The sequence below is a fragment of the Pleurodeles waltl genome, chromosome 7, assembly GCF_031143425.1.
Source record: "Pleurodeles waltl isolate 20211129_DDA chromosome 7, aPleWal1.hap1.20221129, whole genome shotgun sequence".
Classification (NCBI taxonomy): Eukaryota; Metazoa; Chordata; class Amphibia; order Caudata; family Salamandridae; genus Pleurodeles; species Pleurodeles waltl.
The window spans coordinates 613,358,330-613,378,294 of NC_090446.1; the positions used below are offsets into that span (position 1 = coordinate 613,358,330).

Here is a 19,965-nt window from a genome sequence, read left to right on the forward strand (position 1 = left end):
TGATGGGGCAGGTGGTATCATCCCGTTCACTGGAAAAGAAACGGAGGCAGCCATTATGGCCCAAAAACCAAAGAAGGCTCCTGGGTTAAACAGGATACCGTCTGATCTGTACAAGTATAATTTGAAACTATGAGGCCCTTATATCAATCAAATTTTAAATGCCATCTTGGAGATTAACGTCCTCCCTCGCTCCTGGAAAGGTGCAATAATTGTCCTATTCAAATCGTCTCTGGGTAATTACAGACCGATCAGCCTTTTAGATAATCTCCAGAAGATATTTTCCCATCAGGTTTTAGGTAGGCTAAGAGCCTGGATAGAAGAGAAACGGGGTCCTAAGCCATTTGCAGGCGAGCTTTAGGCAGAAGACTGCCACAGTAAAAAAAAAAAAAAAAGGGCTCCACTTTCTGGAAAGTGGTGGACCTGGACGGCGGTAGGTTGTTTTTCATCGCCTTTGTAGATCTCAGATCCGCTTTTGATTTGGTCACCCGGCTCAAGCTATGGGAGATCTTAGGCAAATTGGAGTCCCTGTGTCTCAGCTTTACTTGATTAGGGAATTGTATTCAAAGAGTTTTGCTAGAGTAAGGTGGGTAAGGATGGAGAACTATCTGACAAGTTCCCCATACAGAAAGGTGTTAGACAGGGCTTACTTTTTATAAATGCTTGTATCCCGTATCTATTTGATAGTTTAAATGATGCTCCTAAATTGAGTGGGATTAAGACACCGTGTGTGTTTGCTGATGATACCCCACTTTTATCGCAAACTGCCTCTGGATTATCTAGGCTTCTGGAGAAATGTTCAGGGTTTTGCAGGGATCACGGCCTTAAAATAAACAGCACTGAAACCAAATGTATGGTATTTGTGATCCGAAGTTTAGAGTAAAGTAAAGCATAGTGCTGGATGGCGAGGTCTTTGAACATATAATCAATTTCGACTATTTGGAGTCCGATTCGAGAATTCCCATAAATGGTCTGCACATTTGACAAAATGTACCATGTCCCTCAAACAAAAGTCAGGAGGCATTTTGAGATTTGCTGCTAGAACGCCTATCTTTTCCATCACTCCAGCGGTAGAAATTTACAAAATACAAGCCAGATTGGGGAGCCTTGTATGGGGCTGAGCTATGGGGCCATGGTAAACTCCATGACATAGAAAGAGCAGAGATATCTTTCATTAAGGCCCTCTTAAAGGTTCTGTTGAGTTCTCCTACCCTACCTGAACCTGCACTCTATTGCAGAAATCGCTGCTTTGAGACCATTGCATAACTGGATTCGGATCTGGTCTACGGAAGCCCTTAATCCTTATAGGACATGGCTAGGAGTGTTCCTGAGAGACTCCCAGGCTGAGCAAATCCCATTGTGCAACTATGTAAAAAGCGGTTTCTTTAAACTTGGGTTTGGTTGGGTTGCTACTGGTTGCATCTTTTGCATCTTCCAAAAAATGCCTTGCAGAATCTGAAGGATGCATACTTGGTGAGTGTGCAAACGTCAGTATTAGATACTGTCCCATCTGGTAGTATGTCAGACAGTTTGTTTTAATCATTTAAGTGTCATTATGAGTTTGAGCACTTTTTTGATTTTATCTTGCATCCTGTGGCATGTGCACTTTACACCAGATTTAGAATTGGATATTTACCAATACGTGATCTTACCCCCAGGTGGAAGCAAGCTGCTAGTCCAATAGATCTTGGCCCGATGGGGTGTAACATTAGGGAATCAATCAGCCATGTCCTATTCTGTTGTCCTGTATATAAAAAGCAAAGGGCCCTTTGGATAAGACCCCTCTGCATTACCATGGGTATCAGGCCTTTAGGATTTGCAGAACACAAGTACCCACGGGCCTGTGGTGTGCACGGTGGCAAAGTTCTTAGCAGCAATATGGCACACCGGAGTAAGATTTTTGAATGTTAATACACTCCTTTTACCAGAATGACTCAGATTGTGATTCTTAATTAGTTTCTTTTATATTGCTTATTTTTAGCTTTTCGTTTTATATTTTTGTATTTTATTAGGTGTCATACTCTTATTTAGGGTAGAAGAACTTAATTCTCTTAGCAATTTAAACCTACCTGGTAAAGTTTTACTGTTTTTATTTGTATGACCTAGAGTACAACCCTGCTTCACCCACTTTTATGGTGTAGGTCCACAAACTTTTAAGAGTAATGAAGACATATGTATATGCTGACTGAGCACATAGTGAGCGATTTTTGGCGCCTTGAGCTCTGGTTATTTGGAATCTACTTTTCCAAGGATTATACTTTATCTTAGTTGTTGTACAACAAATTATGGTTTTATTTGTGTATATGTAGTGCTTTTATGGCATTTGTTGCCGAAATAAAGCTTGAATGAATGAATGACTGCCATATACTTCCTGCAGAAACGGGGCAGAACTCGGTCACCATAGCTCTCAGCACTCACGCAGAAAATTTGGCATTGGGCGATACATCATCACAGTCACTTCCTTGCAGAGTAGTTTCCAGAGTCGGACCTGCTGAGAAGGACCCTTCAATAAGTCCACAAGTGTAGACTTCACCTAGAAGTCCTATTACTATAACTCCAATGTTGGGGGTTCACACAAATAGATCTGTTAGCTACCCAAAAAAGCACAAAATGCCAAAACTTGACATCCTGAATTACACACCTACAGTCCATGGTCTGTTCACTGTGGATGAATGGGTCAGAGATATTTGCCTTCGTTTTTCCTCCTCTCCCACTTCTGTTGCTGTTTAAAAAAAATAACAAATAAACTATGACCAGCATCTCACCCTCATCCTAGTTGCTCCCATGTGTGCCAGACAACCAAACTCCAAAGAATGTAATCGATTAAATTTTGCACCTGACGGTTACAGTTTGCCTATTTAAGTCTTCCGCAAGAATGCATGAGCATCCTTTAAGAACCATGCATGCCCACTACAAGATCCTGCTTTTCTGCAGTTGAATATTTGAACCCCTTTTAAACCAGTGCTCCAGAACACTTTTCTTCACCTACACCTCTTGGCTTTAGCAGCATATAAGCAAAATAGACAACATTCTCCACTCTTTAGAATTCCCATTATTAAAGCCTTCATGGAAGGCCTTGCCCCACCCAGAGTTCCACCTGCCCCTCTCTTGAACTTCCATGTTGTCCTCACAAGACACATGGGTCCCCAGTTCAAGCCACTGCGTTCCTGCCCCTTACAGTTCCCCTCCTGGCAAGTAGTTTTTCTCCTAGCTATCACCTCACTAAGATATAGAACTGAAATACAAGTCCTTGCTTTACAAGCACCAATAATGCAGGTTCATGCAGCTAGGGTTGTCCTCGCAAACATCGCTAAGTTTCTTGCCAAGGTGGTCTCTTCTTTCCATCTCACTCAAATAGTTGACATACCGGTCTTTTTTTTTTTTACTTCAACAAAACTCTGTAACAGAGAGAGCTCTTTACAGTTTAGATGTAAAGTGAGCTCTTATGTCCAAATGTAAGAAGCTATACAGTGGACCAAAATGAGGTACATTGTGCAAAGAGCCCAAGCAATCCCCACATGTCTCTCAGAGGCATAAATTACATCCCAGTAGCTTTTTTTTGGTAGTGTGGTCAAGCAGTTAGGCATATCAGAGGGTATTGCTAAGCATGTAAGGCACACACTCGTACAGTAAGTGACACACTCAGTAAAGAAATCAGACACCGCTTTATGAAAATAACATACTTTTATACAATTTTAGACAAACAGTATCAGGTAAATACTTTTCGAGATGTAGATTTTTAGAGTTTTTAAAAGTTGAAACTTAGTGCAATTTTTGGGTGCGGTAGTGTTATCCTTCGGGGGGGGGTTGAAACGTACTGCATTTGGACACGTCCTAGTGACTTACAAGTCTGTTCTGCAAGACTGAAGGGGAGTATGGGGCAGGGTTCAAGGCCACACAAGCAGGTCACCAAAGAGGGCACTGGGGCGTCCGGGTGCAGAGGTGTGTTACGGTGTCAGGTGTCCCATTCACTTCAATGGGAAACGGTCCGGTCGGGAAGTTGCTGCAAGTTGGGACTGGAAGGTCAGTCTGGGGGAACCCACTGGGGGTCTCGACCCTTGAGGTCCTTGAGCACGTTGGGACACCTTTGGTCCACTTCTCTGGCTGTGGGGCTCCGGTGCAGTGGTGTTTTCTGGCTTGGGGTCTGGTGCTGGAGTTGCTCGCAGTTGCATGGAGGCTTGCAGAAATAGCCTCCAGGTGTAGACTGTGTGTCCACATCTGACCAAGCCAACAAGTGGGCTCAGTTCTCACGAGGCTGAGAGACGTTGGGGACACTCTTGGTCGCCTTCTCCTGAGTCCGGGTGTAAAGAAATGGCTCCCTGTTGCAGTTACCCCCCACTTTTTGCCTGATACTGATGCTGACTTGACTGAGAAGTGTGCTGGGACCCTGCTAACCAGGCCCCAGCACCAGTGTTCTTTCACCTAAAATGTACCATTGTTTCCACAATTGGCACAACCCTGGCACCTAGGTAAGTCCCCTGTAACTGGTACCCCTGGTACCAAGGGCCCTGATGCCAGGGAAGGTCTCTAAGGGCTGCAGCATGTCTTATGCCACCCTAGGGACCCCTCACTCAGCACAGACACACTGCTTGCCAGATTGTGTGTACTGATGGGGAGAAAATGACTAAGTCGACATGGCACTCCCCTCAGGGTGCCATGCCAACCTCCCACTGCCTGTGGCATAGGTAAGTCACCCCTCTAGTAGGCCTTACAGCCCTAAGGCAGGGTGCACTATACCACAGGTGAGGGCATATGTGCATGAGCACTATGCCCCTACAGTGTCTAAGCAAAACCTTAGACATTGTAAGTGCAGGGTAGCCATAAGAGTATATGGGCTGGGAGTCTGTCAAAAACGAACTCCACAGCTCCATAATGGCTACACTGAATACTGGGAAGTTTAGTATCAAACTTCTCAGAATAATAAACCCACACTGATGCCAGTGTTGGATTTCTAAAAAAATGCACACAGAGGGCATCTTAGAGATACCCCCTGTATTTTACCCAATTGTTCAGTGCAGGACTGACTGGTCTGTGCCAGCCGGCTGCTGAGAGACGAGTGTCTGACCTCATGCGGTGATAGCCTTTGTGCTCTCTGAGGACAGAAACAAAGCCTGCTCTGGGTGGAGGTGCTTCACACCTCCCCCCTGCAGGAACTGTAACACCTAGCAGTGAGCTTCAAAGGCTCAAGCTTCGTGTTACAATGCCCCAGGGCACTCCAGCTAGTGGAGATGCCCGCCTCCTGGACCCAGCCCCCACTTTTGGCGGCAAGTCCAGGAGAGATAATGAGAAAAACAAGGAGTCGTCACTGGCCAGTCAGGACAGCCCCTAAGGTGTCCTGAGCTGAGGTGCCTCTGACTTTTAGAAATCCTCCATCTTGAAGAAGGAGGATTCCCCCAATAGGGATAGGAATGTGACCCCCTCCCCTTGGGAGGAGGCACAAAGAGGGTGTACCCACCCTCAGGGCTAGTAGCCATTGGCTACTAACCCCCCAGACCTAAACACGCCCTTAAATTTAGTATTTAAGGGCTCTCCCTGAACCTAGAAACTAGATTCCTGCAACAACAACAAGAAGGACTGCCTAGCTGAAAACCCCTGCAGAGGAAGACCAGAAGACAACAACTGCCTTGGCTCCAGAAACTCACCGGCCTGTCTCCTGCCTTCCAAAGAACTCTGCTCCAGCGACGCCTTCCAAAGGGACCAGCGACCTCTGCATCCTCTGAGGACTGCCCTGCTTCGACGACGACAAGAAACTCCCGAGGACAGCGGACCTGCTCCAAAAAGACTGCAACTTTATCCAAAGGAGCAGCTTTAAAGAACCCTGCAATCTCCCCGCAAGAAGCGTGAGACTTGCAACACTGCACCCGGCGACCCCGACTCGGCTGGTGGAGAACCAACACCTCAGGGAGGACCCCCGGACTACTCTACGACTGTGAGTACCAAAACCTGAGCCCCCACAGCGCCGCCTGCAGAGGGAATCCCGAGGCTTCCCCTGACCGCGACTCTCTGAAACCTAAGTCCCGACGCCTGGAAAAGACCCTGCACCCGCAGCCCCCAGGACCTGAAGGACCGGACTTTCACTGCAGAAGTGACCCCCAGGAGTCCCTCTCCCTTGCCCAAGTGGAGGTTTCCCCGAGGAAGCCCCCCCTTGCCTGCCTGCAGCGCTGAAGAGATCCCTCGATCTCTCATTGACTTCCATTGCGAACCCGACGCTTGTTCTAACACTGCACCCGGCCGCCCCCGTGCCGCTGAGGGTGAAATTTCTGTGTGGGCTTGTGTCCCCCCCCGGTGCCCTACAAAACCCCCCTGGTCTGCCCTCCGAAGACGCGGGTACTTACCTGCTGGCAGACTGGAACCGGGGCACCCCCTTCTCTCCATTGAAGCCTATGCGTTTTGGGCACCACTTTGAACTCTGCACCTGACCGGCCCTGAGCTGCTGGTGTGGTAACTTTGGGGTTGCTCTGAACCCCCAACGGTGGGCTACCTTGGACCAAGAACTGAACCCTGTAAGTGTCTTACTTACCTGGTAAAACTAACAAAAACTTACCTCCCCCAGGAACTGTGAAAATTGCACTGTGTCCACTTTTAAAATAGCTATTTGTGAATAACTTGAAAAGTATACATGCAATTGAAATGATTCAAAGTTCCTAATGTACTTACCTGCAATACCTTTCAAACAAGATATTACATGTTAAATTTGAACCTGTGGTTCTTAAAATAAACTAAGAAAATATATTTTTCTATACAAAACCTATTGGCTGGATTTGTCTCTGAGTGTGTGTACCTCATTTATTGTCTATGTGTATGTACAACAAATGCTTAACACTACTCCTTTGATAAGCCTACTGCTCGACCACACTACCACAAAATAGAGCATTAGTATTATCTCTTTTTACCACTATTTTACCTCTAGGGGGAACCCTTGGACTCTGTGCATGCTATTCCTTACTTTGAAATAGCACATACAGAGCCAACTTCCTACACCGGGGAAGACTAGTGCAGCGATGTCCTGAGGCATTCAGTCTTTCTCTTCAGGTCACTTGCAGTTGCGGGGTGGATCTGCAGAAACAGGTTGCCGACACTGTCATGAAGTCCTCTTCAGCTCGGGCTAGGTGGCTCGGGTGCATTGGTGATGTCTGGCATCGGTTTTCCTTGCAGTTCTTTCTTGGGTACCTGCAGATGCAGGGAAACAGCCCCTGTGCTCCAAGGGAGTCTTCAATTGGCAAAACACTGGCAGCTCTCCCAGTTTCTTGGAGGCCGCAGCAGCAGGACCGGTCTGTTGCTCCTCGAGGGTTGGGTGCAGCAGGCAGGGTTGGTTCCAAGTCCGTCTTGCTCCTCTGTTCTCAGGTTCAGCAGGCTTCTTCTCCACTCCTTCCTTTGTGTCAGCGAAGATCTGAGGATCTGGTATCAGGGAGTCCCCTAAATACTAAATTTAGGGGGCGTTAAGAGGAGTGAGAGGTAGTAGCCAATTGAGGGTTAGGGGGTGTCACTACATCCTCTAGATGACTACTTCCTAAGAGTGGGTGGGCATCACCCTGTCCAGAGTGTCTAAATTCTAGCCAAACACAAGATGGCGAAATTTCCTAGGCTGTGTCCACATCAAGCTGGTCAACCTAGGGGTGTGTCCAGCACCCTCTGTAACTCTCTAGTAAATGGTACACCTGTTACTTAGGGCTTTAGGTGATAAAAAGGGTTCCTAAGGGCTGCAGCACGAATTGTGCCACTCTGAGGGACTCCTCATCAAGCACATGACAGGCTGCCATTACAGGATATGTGTCTATGTGCAGACAAAAGTGAAAACACAACTTAGCACACAGTCCGGGTGCCATGTCCCTTAACACTGCATGCAATATATGTAAGTCACCGCTACAGCAGGCCTTATAGCCCTGAGGCAGGGTGCATTATATCATGTGCGAGGGCATATCTGCATGAGCAGATATGCTGCTGCTATGTCTTTGTAAGTGGCCAGGGAAGCTGTTTTAAGTGTGCTGGACACTGGTCAATATGAGTTCCCCAGCTACATGATGGCTTCACTAAAGATAGGGAGGTTTGGTATCAAACATCTCTAACGCCACCCAAGACACTGTTTTGGCCCCCTATGGCGAGAGCCTTCCGCACTCAGAAGGCCCAGAACAAAAATCTGCCCGGGAAGAGGGTGTAATGCAGGATGACCGCTGATTAGCCTTTCTAAGTCGTCAAGTCTCTAAGTGCTGCCATTTTTTTAAATGCGAGTCTGGCTCCCCTCACGGGAGCGACAACACCCCACCCCCAAGTTGGGAAATTTGGCTAGTCGGGTAGGCGTGGCACCTCCAGGCTATTACCACTCCCAAGTGGGCTCCTTCGAGATGGACATGAAATTTCAGAGGTAGCCGTCTTTGTGATGACATTCCCAGGAATTCTGGGACAGGTTTATGCCCAATTCCCACAGGAAGTGGTCATATAGGAGGCTTAGTGACCCCAAGGGTCTGTAGCCCTTTGGCTACTACCCTACATACCCGTAAAGGCTCTAAATTCAGTTTTTAAGGGAGCACCCCGGCACCAGAGCAGATCCTGTGACCTAAGAAGACCAAGGACACCGAAGAGCCGTGACAGCAGAAGAGGAGAAAACGTTGCAGCTGATATGGTACCATCCCTCCCAGCCTGTCTGCATCCCTCATCGAAATCTGCGCCAAAGTCGACTAGTCCTGCAGCGATGAGTCCAGAAACCCGGGAGGACTGCCTACCTTCAATAAAGACTCAAGACCTTCTGTGAACAGCGGACCTGTTCTCCAGCAGACTCCAAAAGAAGGGACTCTGAAGCCCCTTAAACCACCCAAAACTCAGTTGGTTGAAGTGGACCACCGGTGCCAACACTCCAGACTCAGTCCATCGTGGCTTCACCCCTCCTGGACTCCCCGACGACACCTGCAGCCTCTGCAAGCAGCCCCCCTCCACCGCAACAGCTTCAGTAAAGAAAGCAGTAAAAAAAATCAAAAAGAAACACAACACCTAAGGACACGTCTGCACCAGTCACCACTGAGCCACGGAGAAGAGGTCCAAAGGTGCCTACCTGCACCTGAACATTGCGAGGCCTGAACCCCACTGTTGGTTCAGCCCAACTGACCTCCCGGCCAGAGCCTGCAGCCTTTTTTTCTCAGTGCCTGATCTCCATTGGAACACACTGGGCACCCATGCTGTTTAGCACTCTGCACCCGGCTGCCTCCATGCTGGTGAGGGTGTACTGCTGATGCTGCCTTGGACCTTGTCCACTACTCACCTTAACTCTTGGAAATTGGTCTTGGAAATTGCTCTACTTCACCTGTCTGCAGAACTTTATATAGCATTGCAGAACATTGTCCACCTTTTTAAGTGAAAAGAATTCCTATTTAAAAACGTACTTACGAGAACGATTTTTCTCTGATGCCTAAACATATATAAAGATACTTCCTATTTTTATACATTGTTCTGGATCTCCTTAGTATAGATCTCCTTCTTGAGTTGTGTGTGTCATTTATTGACTGTTGTGTGTATTTATAGATGTCTTGCACTACTCTGTGTTAAGCCTATGACTGTTAGAACACACTACCCCTAAACAGACCACTTTGGGATTGCATAGCAAGCCCTGTCCACTTACTGGGAAATGTCGAGACCCTTTACACAGTATTCCCATACCACAGAAAGGGCAAGCTTCCTACACTACCTTAAAGCAAAAAGTGCGCACCACAGTGCTCCATAGGCCACACACTACTACAAAGAAAGGGCCAACCATGTCCTTTTTAGGAAACATTCACACAGCCTATATTTGTATGACATCTACTTGGGCTACTCCATACACTTTTACGAAGCATTACTGTGTGGATATTCTGGTCGGCCCACACGCTAGAGTTGATAAAACAGTTTTGACCCTGGTCCAGACATCTGCATCATCCACTAAAGCTGCCTTATGGGAGTACTGCTTTACAGTCTTTGCGGAGCACGTGTCTCTACAGCCACACATGCTATGAATGGATAATGGTACTTACCCTAGAAGCAACTGTTCATATTGTGTAGTTCTATAGATTCACATGCACCCACACACCTCCCTGGTAGTTATTGTTTGCTACAGACGTCTTTAACTTTAACACTTAAATGCATGGTCACCATTTTGCCTCACCTTTGACTCCATAGTTGCGGTCACCTGCTGGGCAAAAAACAAGCTAACAATGGAGTTGATGCCTACAGCATTGCCAGCTAAGGGAGGAATCACACCATTCAACATGACTCAAAACACTTCATTGAAGGAAAAATAACTTGCAAAGATCTGAGAAAACACTAAATGGCACATGTAAGAAATAAGATTTAGTAGGAGTTGCTGACTACCCACTTCAAGAAATAAATTCCAACCTTGTCAGGGTGAACCAGTAAAGTTTCTAAATAAACCTAAGCTCACCCCACTGGTACCTATGGCACAGAGCAGTCTGGCTTTATTTAGGGAAATTAGTGAAGTATTTATGTAGACCAAAACAGTAATAAAGTTGAAATGCAAAACAGTAAGAATTCCAAATCAAATTGGAAAAATAGGTTAAAATTGAATAAACAGAAAAAAGCAATAAAAGGGAATTGATTATATCATTTTTAAAGTCTTATGTGTAAATAGTGCCAAGAAGCACAAAGTGCCAATGATAGTTAATGGTTGAGGTAGACCAGGACCGAAGAGGAATTTGAGGCCAGTTGCGATGGACTGCAGGTCGAATACACCAACCAGGTTCGTCTTGGTTAAAAGATTTTACTTTCTGACATTAGTCCTTTTAAGTTCCAATCCGCTACAGGGGTACACTTGTAACCCCCCCACCCACAGTGACCTCCGGGAACACACTAAGAGATTTGCAGAATATCCTGCAGAGGCCAACAGCACTGGCAACTAGCCAGGTGAGCAGTTGCAGAAAATGTCTCTTGTAGCTGGTTGTGTCCCTGTAGCTCGAACATGAGGCCACTTTAAGACCCTTGTAGCCCACATCTTTGTCCTGAGTACAAGAGGGAGCAGGTCCAGTCCTTTATGCATTCTCAGGTCACAAACAGCAGGCCCAGCCCTCTTGTGCTCTTCCTCAGGTCCAGGCGTATTCTGAATTGGGTGTTTGGAGGTGCCACATTTATGCCTGGCAGGAGCTAGTGAGTGGGAATGACTCATGGGCATGTCCTTGCTAGTGGGGTTAAACATCCCGGGACCAACCCTACCCACTCAAGGCATTATCAGTATGTCAAAAGTCTTCACATTTAATTTAAATTTGGGAAGGGGGAACAGGGGTGTACTATGGTAATCTGGTAATCTCAGTGTCCTCCCACATCTAATACTAAAATCAAGTTTGGGGCAGTCGCTACACCCAAAGTAAACAAAGACCAAAGGCTGCTAGAACAAAAGTAGGGATTTCCAGCAATCAGACAGTGGATATACAAGAATTGTTTTTGCAGCCCATTCAGGTCAGCTTAGTTTTTTTTCCTAGGAAGCACTTTCCACCCTTTTTCTTATCTATTCAAATGGTAATTACTGGCTGGCAAAAGTGGGAGACCAAATATAAATTTACTTTCCATGCGCTTCAGGCAGGGAAAAGGTCATTTTTTCAAAGTTACTGTTGCTTAATATTTCATTTTTAAAAAAAAAACAGCTTCACCAATGTGTGCGTGTTTTTTTATTTTTTTAATTTATTTTTACATTTATTTATTTAACAATTATTAAATACAGTTTTTCAGTTACTTTTCTTGCTAGTCCCATCCCAAGATAAAGTAGTCTGGTTTTCTAGATAGTACGGCAAGGCCTACCAAAGTGAAAAATCACTTGTGTTCTAGTCACTTCAAGAATGTGTTAACATAAAAGTTCTGTGTGTCTACTTTTAAATACTATGCACCCTTTCTACGTGGGGCTGACTTACTAACATTTAAACAGGTGGTTTAACATGTCGAGAGTTTTTTAAAGGTTGGATTAGTGTAAACTGTCAGTCAGGATACAGTGGGAGGCCTGAAGCCATGTTTTTCACGGTGGTAAATGGCAAATACGTACTGCAGTCCACTAGTGACCTTTAACTTCTGATCCTGGATACAGTTTGTGCCATATACTAGAAACTTGGAGGTATGCTATACCAATCAGGAATATGTCAGTTCAACTATGTTTGGGGGATGGTGAGAGGTCTAGTGGCACAAAAATATAGGGTCCAACCAAAGGTGGAAAATACATGGCGGTCACGCAGAACAGGCAGATTTCCTACAACTGGCATATTTCATACTGCGATGCACCTTGGCAGAATTCACTTAAGCAAGGCCACAAGTGTGCTATTCAACAACAAAATACTCTTACAGCATTAGTCCTTCATTCCAATATTTTTGACTGCAATTTCATTGCGTTTGTTTTAGTGAAAGCAACATTGACTGACTAGTAATCCGCATGCCTTGTAGGTGAATCTGCAAGATTCACACTTTGTGGTTCTTTCCCATTTTTCATAGGGACAACTGCACCTGAAAATGTATGTGTTTATTTATTAATTTATGTCACTGATTCACATTAATTAGCTGATTTCACTGTGAGATTTCTTTCATAGTTCTTCTGATGAAAATCCTCCTTTGAAGCCAGGCACAGAAGATTGATTTTGAGGTCGACTGAGTTGTTTACTAGAATGTCAGTTGACCTCGAATCTGCTAGCTAATTGCCCATTATGCAAGACAACTGGCAGCCCCTAATATGGAATGTCCCGATGTCTGAGATATGTTAGATGGTTAAAATAAACTCTCAGGTTGATCTGTACTCATAAACCTACATAATACCATATATTGTTTGTCACCCTATTTAAAAAAAAGTCTCAAATTTATGGAAAATGTAATGCAAGTTAAAAGGCTACAGTAGGAATCGGATTGTTAAACTAGAGGGAAAGGCCATAGTCTTGAAATGATATATTATGGAGTCCCAACAATGTGGCTAATAAAAGTAAGAAGGTTTCTGTGAGTTATCATGAATTCACCTTTTGTGATTTAAGATAGTTGCTGAAAAGTAATAATGTTGAATCAGTCCAAATCAATAAATATGGAATGAGTCCCATTTCCAGTGTACAATATTTAATTGTCAACGTTTTGGAATTTGTATGCCTATACACGTGAGTGATGTTTTCTCAGGGTACTGTCAACTGCACAATCAACTTTTTTTTTTTTTTTTTTTTTTAGTGCATATAACATTGTAAAAAGTAAAGCTACTTATTACCGTTTATGCTTCCCCCAGAGTGACTTGTTCTTTTAATGTTGTTTTTTTTTTTTTTTTTAAAGTAAGTGTTGATGTGTATTACAACCACGCTGGTGACTCGGTCAGCTATTGTCCAGTTCTGGAAGTTGTCTCTGTTTCAGTTAATGCAGCAGAGTAAGCAAAATAATTGAGGTCAGGAAATACACACATTTATACGCATTAAGGAATGGGCAGGAAAATAAGTAAAATATCAGGAAAACCAGTGGACGAGCGTATTCATTTTAAGAATTTGGTATTTCTTATGATAAACTTTATTAGGCAAAATTACAAGGTATTGACTTTGTAATTGGAGATTTATGTTATTTGTAATAACTCCGCACCTATATACATGTGTGTGTATAATAATAACAAAATGCATCAAAACAAGTATTGGGTCCAATTACAATATTTAGCAAAGGACCAAAACTGGTTTCCTGTTGAAGTGAGTGTGTTAGGGTTAAGGTAGCTTAATTCTTTGCATCCCTAAATAACGTAAAAATTTGCCTTGTGACTGCATTTTTCGCACGATTGGTAATTGCTCAGGACATGATTTAACAAAATCCAATTTCAAAATTGTGTGTGGCTGTTTTTCCAATTTTTTTTAAAAAGTGCACCCTTTACATAATTTATGTGTCACAAAAGGTTCTGTTGCTGTCCGTAGACCACAATTCAGGCTAGGAAAATTTCCATAGAACCACTGAGTAACGGAGATTATAGTTGGGACTTTTTTTTTATTTATTTTTTAGGTGCACCAGGGACCCGTCCCTCTATCCTACACAGTTACTACAGTAACAACCCAAGGCTTCCCCCTGCACACAGGCCAACACATTGCAGGTTGCAGTGCACAGCAGCTACCAGCATGCTCAGTTATGTTCAGCGGACAGCACTACCCTCTCTGCTGCCTGCCACCACCGGTGAGTACAAATAAAGCTTACCATGCCTTCTGTAAGTGCTTGGAACTCTAGTAAGGATGCAGCCAACTAATATTTCATTGTATGAATGTATGGTGTTTAGGTTCTGTGGATCAATAGGTTAAGAGGGAAGTGAAGAATTATTCTTGACAAATGTTCCTTTGATGAATCGCAATTAGCTTTCGATATCTGCTGTCAAGAGTCTGCAATATGTTTCACTGCTCCTGCTTATTAGTGTAATAGCACTTAGACTGCAGCTTGAGAGGGCATATAAAAGATGTGAAGTTGTGACTCTTTGGTTTAGGGTAGACTGGGGTATACTTTGAGGAGTAACAGCAACATGGGTTTCGGACACAAGATCAACAAGTGCAAAATGGGTAAATTGAGGACTGGACCACTAAGTCTCAGTTGTGGTAAGGTAGGTGTGCACCTTATCTCACTTCTGTGTCTTTTTTTTCCAGTTGATCCAGGCATGCACTATGCAACAACTTCCCATCTCCTACCAAGCGTTCCCTCCGCTCATCTCCAGTGAGCACTACATCCTGCATCCACCACCCCCGCCTCACCAGCAACCTCATATGGCAGCACTTGGCCAGTTTGTGCCCCTGCAGCCTCAGCACCCACGCATGGTAAGTGTGGCTTAGTCATTTCTTTGGTGACCTTAAATTAAAGATAATTACAGAGGAATATGATCTGTTTCGCTCTGCATTCTTTGAAGGGATTTCATTTGCCGTATCGATGGAACAAAATCACTTATCCAACTCTTTATTCCCATTGAAAAAGCAGCGTTTCTTGCTGTCCTATGAAGGAGATTACTTGTGTGTTATTTAATCCATTCACAATCAGTTTTATGTATTTAAACTTTGGCCAGAGATATTTCCTATTTGGCAGACCACATCAGAGAATTTAGCACATTCTTCTCCTTGAGTCCTTAGTATGTCCTCAAGCACCGAAGGGTTAATTAACATATGTTTTGGTCCAGCTCCTGTTTTCTATGGAGTAGGCTTTACATTATGTCACTCTGTGATGCGTTCCTGCTTGTGATGTTAGACTGGTCATTTCCAAGAATGTGTATTTCTCAGCTGGTCAAGGTAAGATGTATTGTTTGTGCACATGAGCACATCACCATTATCTTGTGCTGATTGTTATCCTTCATGATCAAACAACTTTATCTCCATTTCACTCATCTTCACCTTATTGTTTTTTATCTTTCTGATCTTACTTTCTTCCACTAATTTTCTTGAGTTTTACAATATTTTGCTGCCCTTCTTTAATCTCATCTCCATTTATCTTCCTACATTTAACTGTCTTGTGTCCCTTCCCCTTTTGTTTCATATACTTTCTCACTCTGCATCTCACCTCCCTTTCTGCTTCATCCTCCTGCCTTTTCACTCCCTCTCTACTACTCTGCTTCTTCTCACCTCACCCTTGCCTTCCTGACTCACCTCTCTGTTATTTTTGTCTCCCGTGCCCTCTTGTTGCCTCCCATTCCAATCCTGTCTATCCTTCTGCTTTCACCTTGCTCTACTGCCTTTGGCCATCAACTCAACCTTTGGTCTTATGTTTCCTTCCTCTTTCTTCCCTTTTGTCTACTCTTTTGCCCTTCTCCCTTTCGTTTGTCATGTGCCCCTGCTCTATCTTGCCTCACCAATGTCCCTTTCTATCTTTTGCCCAACCCATTTTTGTTTTTGTCCTTTGCTTAACCTTCTACCCCGTCCTGGCTTTTGCCTTGCCCCGGGCCTCCGGCCTGGCTTCCACTTTGCGATCGGTCTCCTCCTCTGCTTTCTCTTCTCGGGGTGGTGAGGGTATCTGCCTCTTTTTCACCCAAACCCCAATTCCTCTTACTCCTTTCACTTTCCCAACTGCTGTCCATTTTCTACTTCTTCTCGCCCCACACAGCCTCTCCAAAGGATAGAAAACGATGTGGATCTGCGAGGGGAACAGCATCCGATTGGAGGATTTTCATACTCCCCTTCCCACCATGCTCCAACAATGTCCTCCTCCGTCCCACTACATTATCTTTCTCATGATCCCTTGCACCAAGAGCTGCCCTTAGGAGTGGTGAGTCCCATCTGGCACCTCTTTCGTATGCCGGTTCTCTTTTTTTTTTTTTTTGGACAATTTTGTTTGTACTCCACAGAACTGAAGATCTGCTGCATTTTAGCTAGACCATACCAATCTAATTCTTTAACACTAATAGGGTATTAGCTCTAACCTCCCTTATTCATTCAAATAGTAAGCTGCTTGTTCTTCATTGGGACAACAAATGGGATTCATTTGCTTATTGTGTTGAACAGTCAGTGAGCACTTACTGCTCTTGCCTGTCTCAAATGGGCAGCTCATTGGTGCTTCCCCTAGTTCCCTTGTCTGTGTATAACCAACAGACAGGAACCCCTTTGCCAATGATGTTGGATAAGTCCTTCCATCCTCTGTTGGAAAGGTTAGTGAGTTCCTCACTTCATACTTTTTGGATAGTATTTTAAATACCCTCTCTTAGAAAGAACCACATATGTCTGGCTCTCTACCATATTACCAGCTTGTCACTTTATATGCATTACTCCTCTTTAAGCCTTTGTTGTGATGGTGTTTGCAGTGGGGATGTCTTTGCTTCTTTTCACTGTGGTAATAAATGAATGGTGAAAGTAGGGAAGGGGGCAGCAGAGCATGGTCAGGGGATGGGAACAGGAGTGTACTAGTAAGTGATGCAGAGGAACAGAGTTCTACATTAGACAGGCAGTCATGTTAGCTTTGCATTAAGCTGGAAACTGGGCAAGGGGAAAAACAGGAGCTCTCAAATTTTTTCTGTTCTAATGTGTTACATGATTTGTGTATTTCAGCCATACTCCCATATGATGCCGAGGCGACTGAACACACAGAGATATCGACTACAGCAACCGCTCCCACCACCCCCTCCCCCACCATATTATCCCAGCTTCCTGCCGTACTTCCTGTGAGTAAAGCAGTTCTCCTGATCTTCAGTGGACTAGAACTGCCAGCAATTTGTAAGCTGATATCTCAAATGCATGTGTATTATGTATCTCCCTGTGACGTATATAGGGGCAGTTTCTATACCTCTCTTCTCCATCCATCTCGGCACTTCTGCTATTACAAATAGCAGGAGGTGTCTGTATTCATGTTTCCCCTGGGAACCATGTCTCTCTCTCTCTCTCTCTCTCACCCCAGATCTTCTGTCTAGCAGCAGAGGGTACTGTCTCTACAGGTTGTACTCCAAAGTGAGCCCTCTTTCTGTCCTAAACATTTTTTTTTTGTTGTTGTTGTTTTTTTGGTTGCTGTGAAGGCATCCTTCCATTTATGACAGAGCCCACTCTGTCCAACACTGTGACTCCCTTCCACCTAGAGCCACTTCACTCTGACAGTACAAGATATATAGCCATCTCTAAGCTATTAGCATTTGAGCTTCTGTGTTCCATATTAGATGGCTGTCTTCATCTGTACCACTCTAGTGGTTTGTAAGCTTGTTCCTTTGTAGCAACATATCTGATAGAGACTTTTAGCTGCAGATTCCTTTCCTTTGAATTTCCTAGGCAGTTAGACTGGATCTGAAAGATTTTTGCGTGAGCAGTGCCCCTGCACGCCGTCAGTGACTTTCGGTTCCACGCTGCATCGGCGACACCGGAAGTGACGTTGCAGTCACCTTTCTAGGCGGCACCCAGGTGCGCGGACATCAGTTATTTACTTTCCCCACACCAGTTACCGCTGATCCAGGGAAGAGCTACCTCTCTATCTCTTTTTGACAATTTGTTGATTCTTTTTACAAGTGTGTCGAAATGTCATTTTAGGAAGGTAGGGTTTAAACTCTGCAGAGCCTGTCACCACTCAATGTCAGGATTTGACCAGCACCTGGTGTGCTTATGGTGTCTTGAGTGTGACCACGCTGCTTGGACTGCTGGGTCATGGCGCCGAAAGCTCTGAGAAGCGGTCCCTAAAGCTGCTTGTGGCCCAGCAGTCAACACCACTTAGCGTGACTCCTCAGTGGTCATAGTCCTCATCGGGGAGAAGATCGTGGGACCACTCTAGTAGCCCCACCCTTTGACCCCCTCCAGGTCATCGGGACACTTGGGATAAGAGGCACAAGAAGTCAGTGTGCTTCGACTTCTCCTCATCTGTCGGCCGACGCAACAACTGATGAACATTGGCGTTCCAGGCAAGGTTCCGCAGAGCCGATGCCAGGTCTGACGTCAAGCCTCCCTCTGCTTCCTCGAGCCAAAGCGCTCCTGCTCAGGTAAGGGAATTTGTTGAAGCCATGCACCTCGTCTTTAAGCGAGCCGGCCCCACTGGCTTGCCTTCAGGCCCTCTGGGGCTGTAGGGGACCCCACCACAGCTACCCCACTAGCACCCTCTGCTCCGATGGGCTCCCGTGGATCCCATCATGGATCTGGACTGGCGCCGGTCGTGCCAAAGCTGCCTTCTCTGGCATCGGTTCTGCCCTGGTGGCACCAGCCCCAATCTCATCCCAGACGACTCGGAGCACCCAGACATGGAGAAGAGTGGGAGGGGTCATTGGGCCCTTTAGAATACCAGTTGGACACCCCAACATCCTTGGACTGGTATGAGGAACAAGGAGATGCCAGTGGACCGGACACCTCTCCAGATACTGGCTTTCTCTTTCCCCACCGCGGCTACAGAGGAGGGAGCATCTTGCACTTAGTGGTGGTGAAGTGGGCAGTGGAGATACTTGACCACGAACTTCCCTTTATGACAGTCAAGACTAACCACTTGACAGAAGTGCCTCAGCCTGGCGCTTCCTCATCTGAACCTCAGTTGTCCTTTAATGAAGGACTGCCTGAAATCGTACTGGGAACTTGGTCCAAGCCCAGCAGAGGGGCTTCAAATAGAACAAATTGCCTGCCGCCATTGCCCTGCCCCGCCCCGGGTGATCCTAGTTTCTTTACCCAAACCCCCCCCCCCCCCCCCCCCCCCCCCCCTCAAGTCCAAGCCTCAACTTTCCATGGTGCTTCCCTGCCGCACCCCGGACAGGGAATCCAAATGGCTGGACCCATTAGGAAAGAAAATGTTTTCTTCCACCAGAGTAGCATTGCGGTTGTTTAACACTGCATGCCTTTTGGGACGTTTTTCCCTTACTCTGTGGGATCCTGGAGGAAGCCTGGGCCGTACTCTACCAAGCAGTAAAAGATGGGAGAGATGCTGCAGAGTTCACCATGAGGTGTGGATTTAGCACAGTTGACTCGCTGCGTGTAGTGGTTTCGTCAACAGTAGCCTTGAGGCGCCTCACGTGGCTGGGAAAATCTGGCTTTTCGGATGATGTCCAGGCTAACCTCATGGACATGCCCTTCGATGGTACTCAGCTCTTTGGAGAGCAGGCAGACTCGGTGCTGGAGCGCTTCAAAGACTCGCGGGCAATGGCCAAGTGTTTGGGCCTCTCTGTGGCACCTTGCCCCAGTCTGCCTTTCTCCCCTTTTCTGGCTAAGCAAGGGGCGTACCACAGCACCAGCTCTATACCAGCCACAGCCCTGTGCAAGCCACCCCCCCCCCCCCCCCAAAAAAAATCATCTCCTCTGCTGGAAGTCCTTTACATTGGACAAATAGGTCTGGCAGATCATTCAGAGTGGCTACTCCCTCCCCGTGTACCACCATCTCAAAAACAGCCGACTGAAGATCATCTGCCTTTACTCCGAGAGGAATTTACGGCTGTCATGGCCAACCGAGCTATAGAGAGAGTTCCAATATTAGAAGTAGGCAGTGGTTATTAATACTGCTACTTTCTGATTCCCAAAAGGAACAAGAGGCTTAGTCTTATTCTATACCTATGAACCGTCAATCTCTTCTTCAAAAGGAAGTCTTGTCTGCTCTAGACCAAGG

General features: G+C 45.5%; 1 protein-coding gene across 5 annotated transcripts in view; it reads left to right on the forward strand.

Moving 5' to 3' along the window:
- Positions 1 to 19,965, forward strand: part of RNF44 (ring finger protein 44) — a 186,633-nt gene that overhangs the window by 37,348 nt on the left and 129,320 nt on the right. For 4 of the 5 annotated variants that reach the window (XM_069244570.1, XM_069244567.1, XM_069244572.1 and 1 more), the window contains 4 exons: positions 13,960 to 14,127; positions 14,586 to 14,753; positions 16,024 to 16,185; positions 16,962 to 17,074. In XM_069244570.1, the coding sequence (XP_069100671.1) occupies positions 13,960 to 14,127; positions 14,586 to 14,753; positions 16,024 to 16,185; positions 16,962 to 17,074 (611 nt within the window). The remainder of the gene's footprint in view (positions 1 to 13,959; positions 14,128 to 14,585; positions 14,754 to 16,023; positions 16,186 to 16,961; positions 17,075 to 19,965) is intronic. The other variant, XM_069244571.1, reaches the window with a different exon arrangement.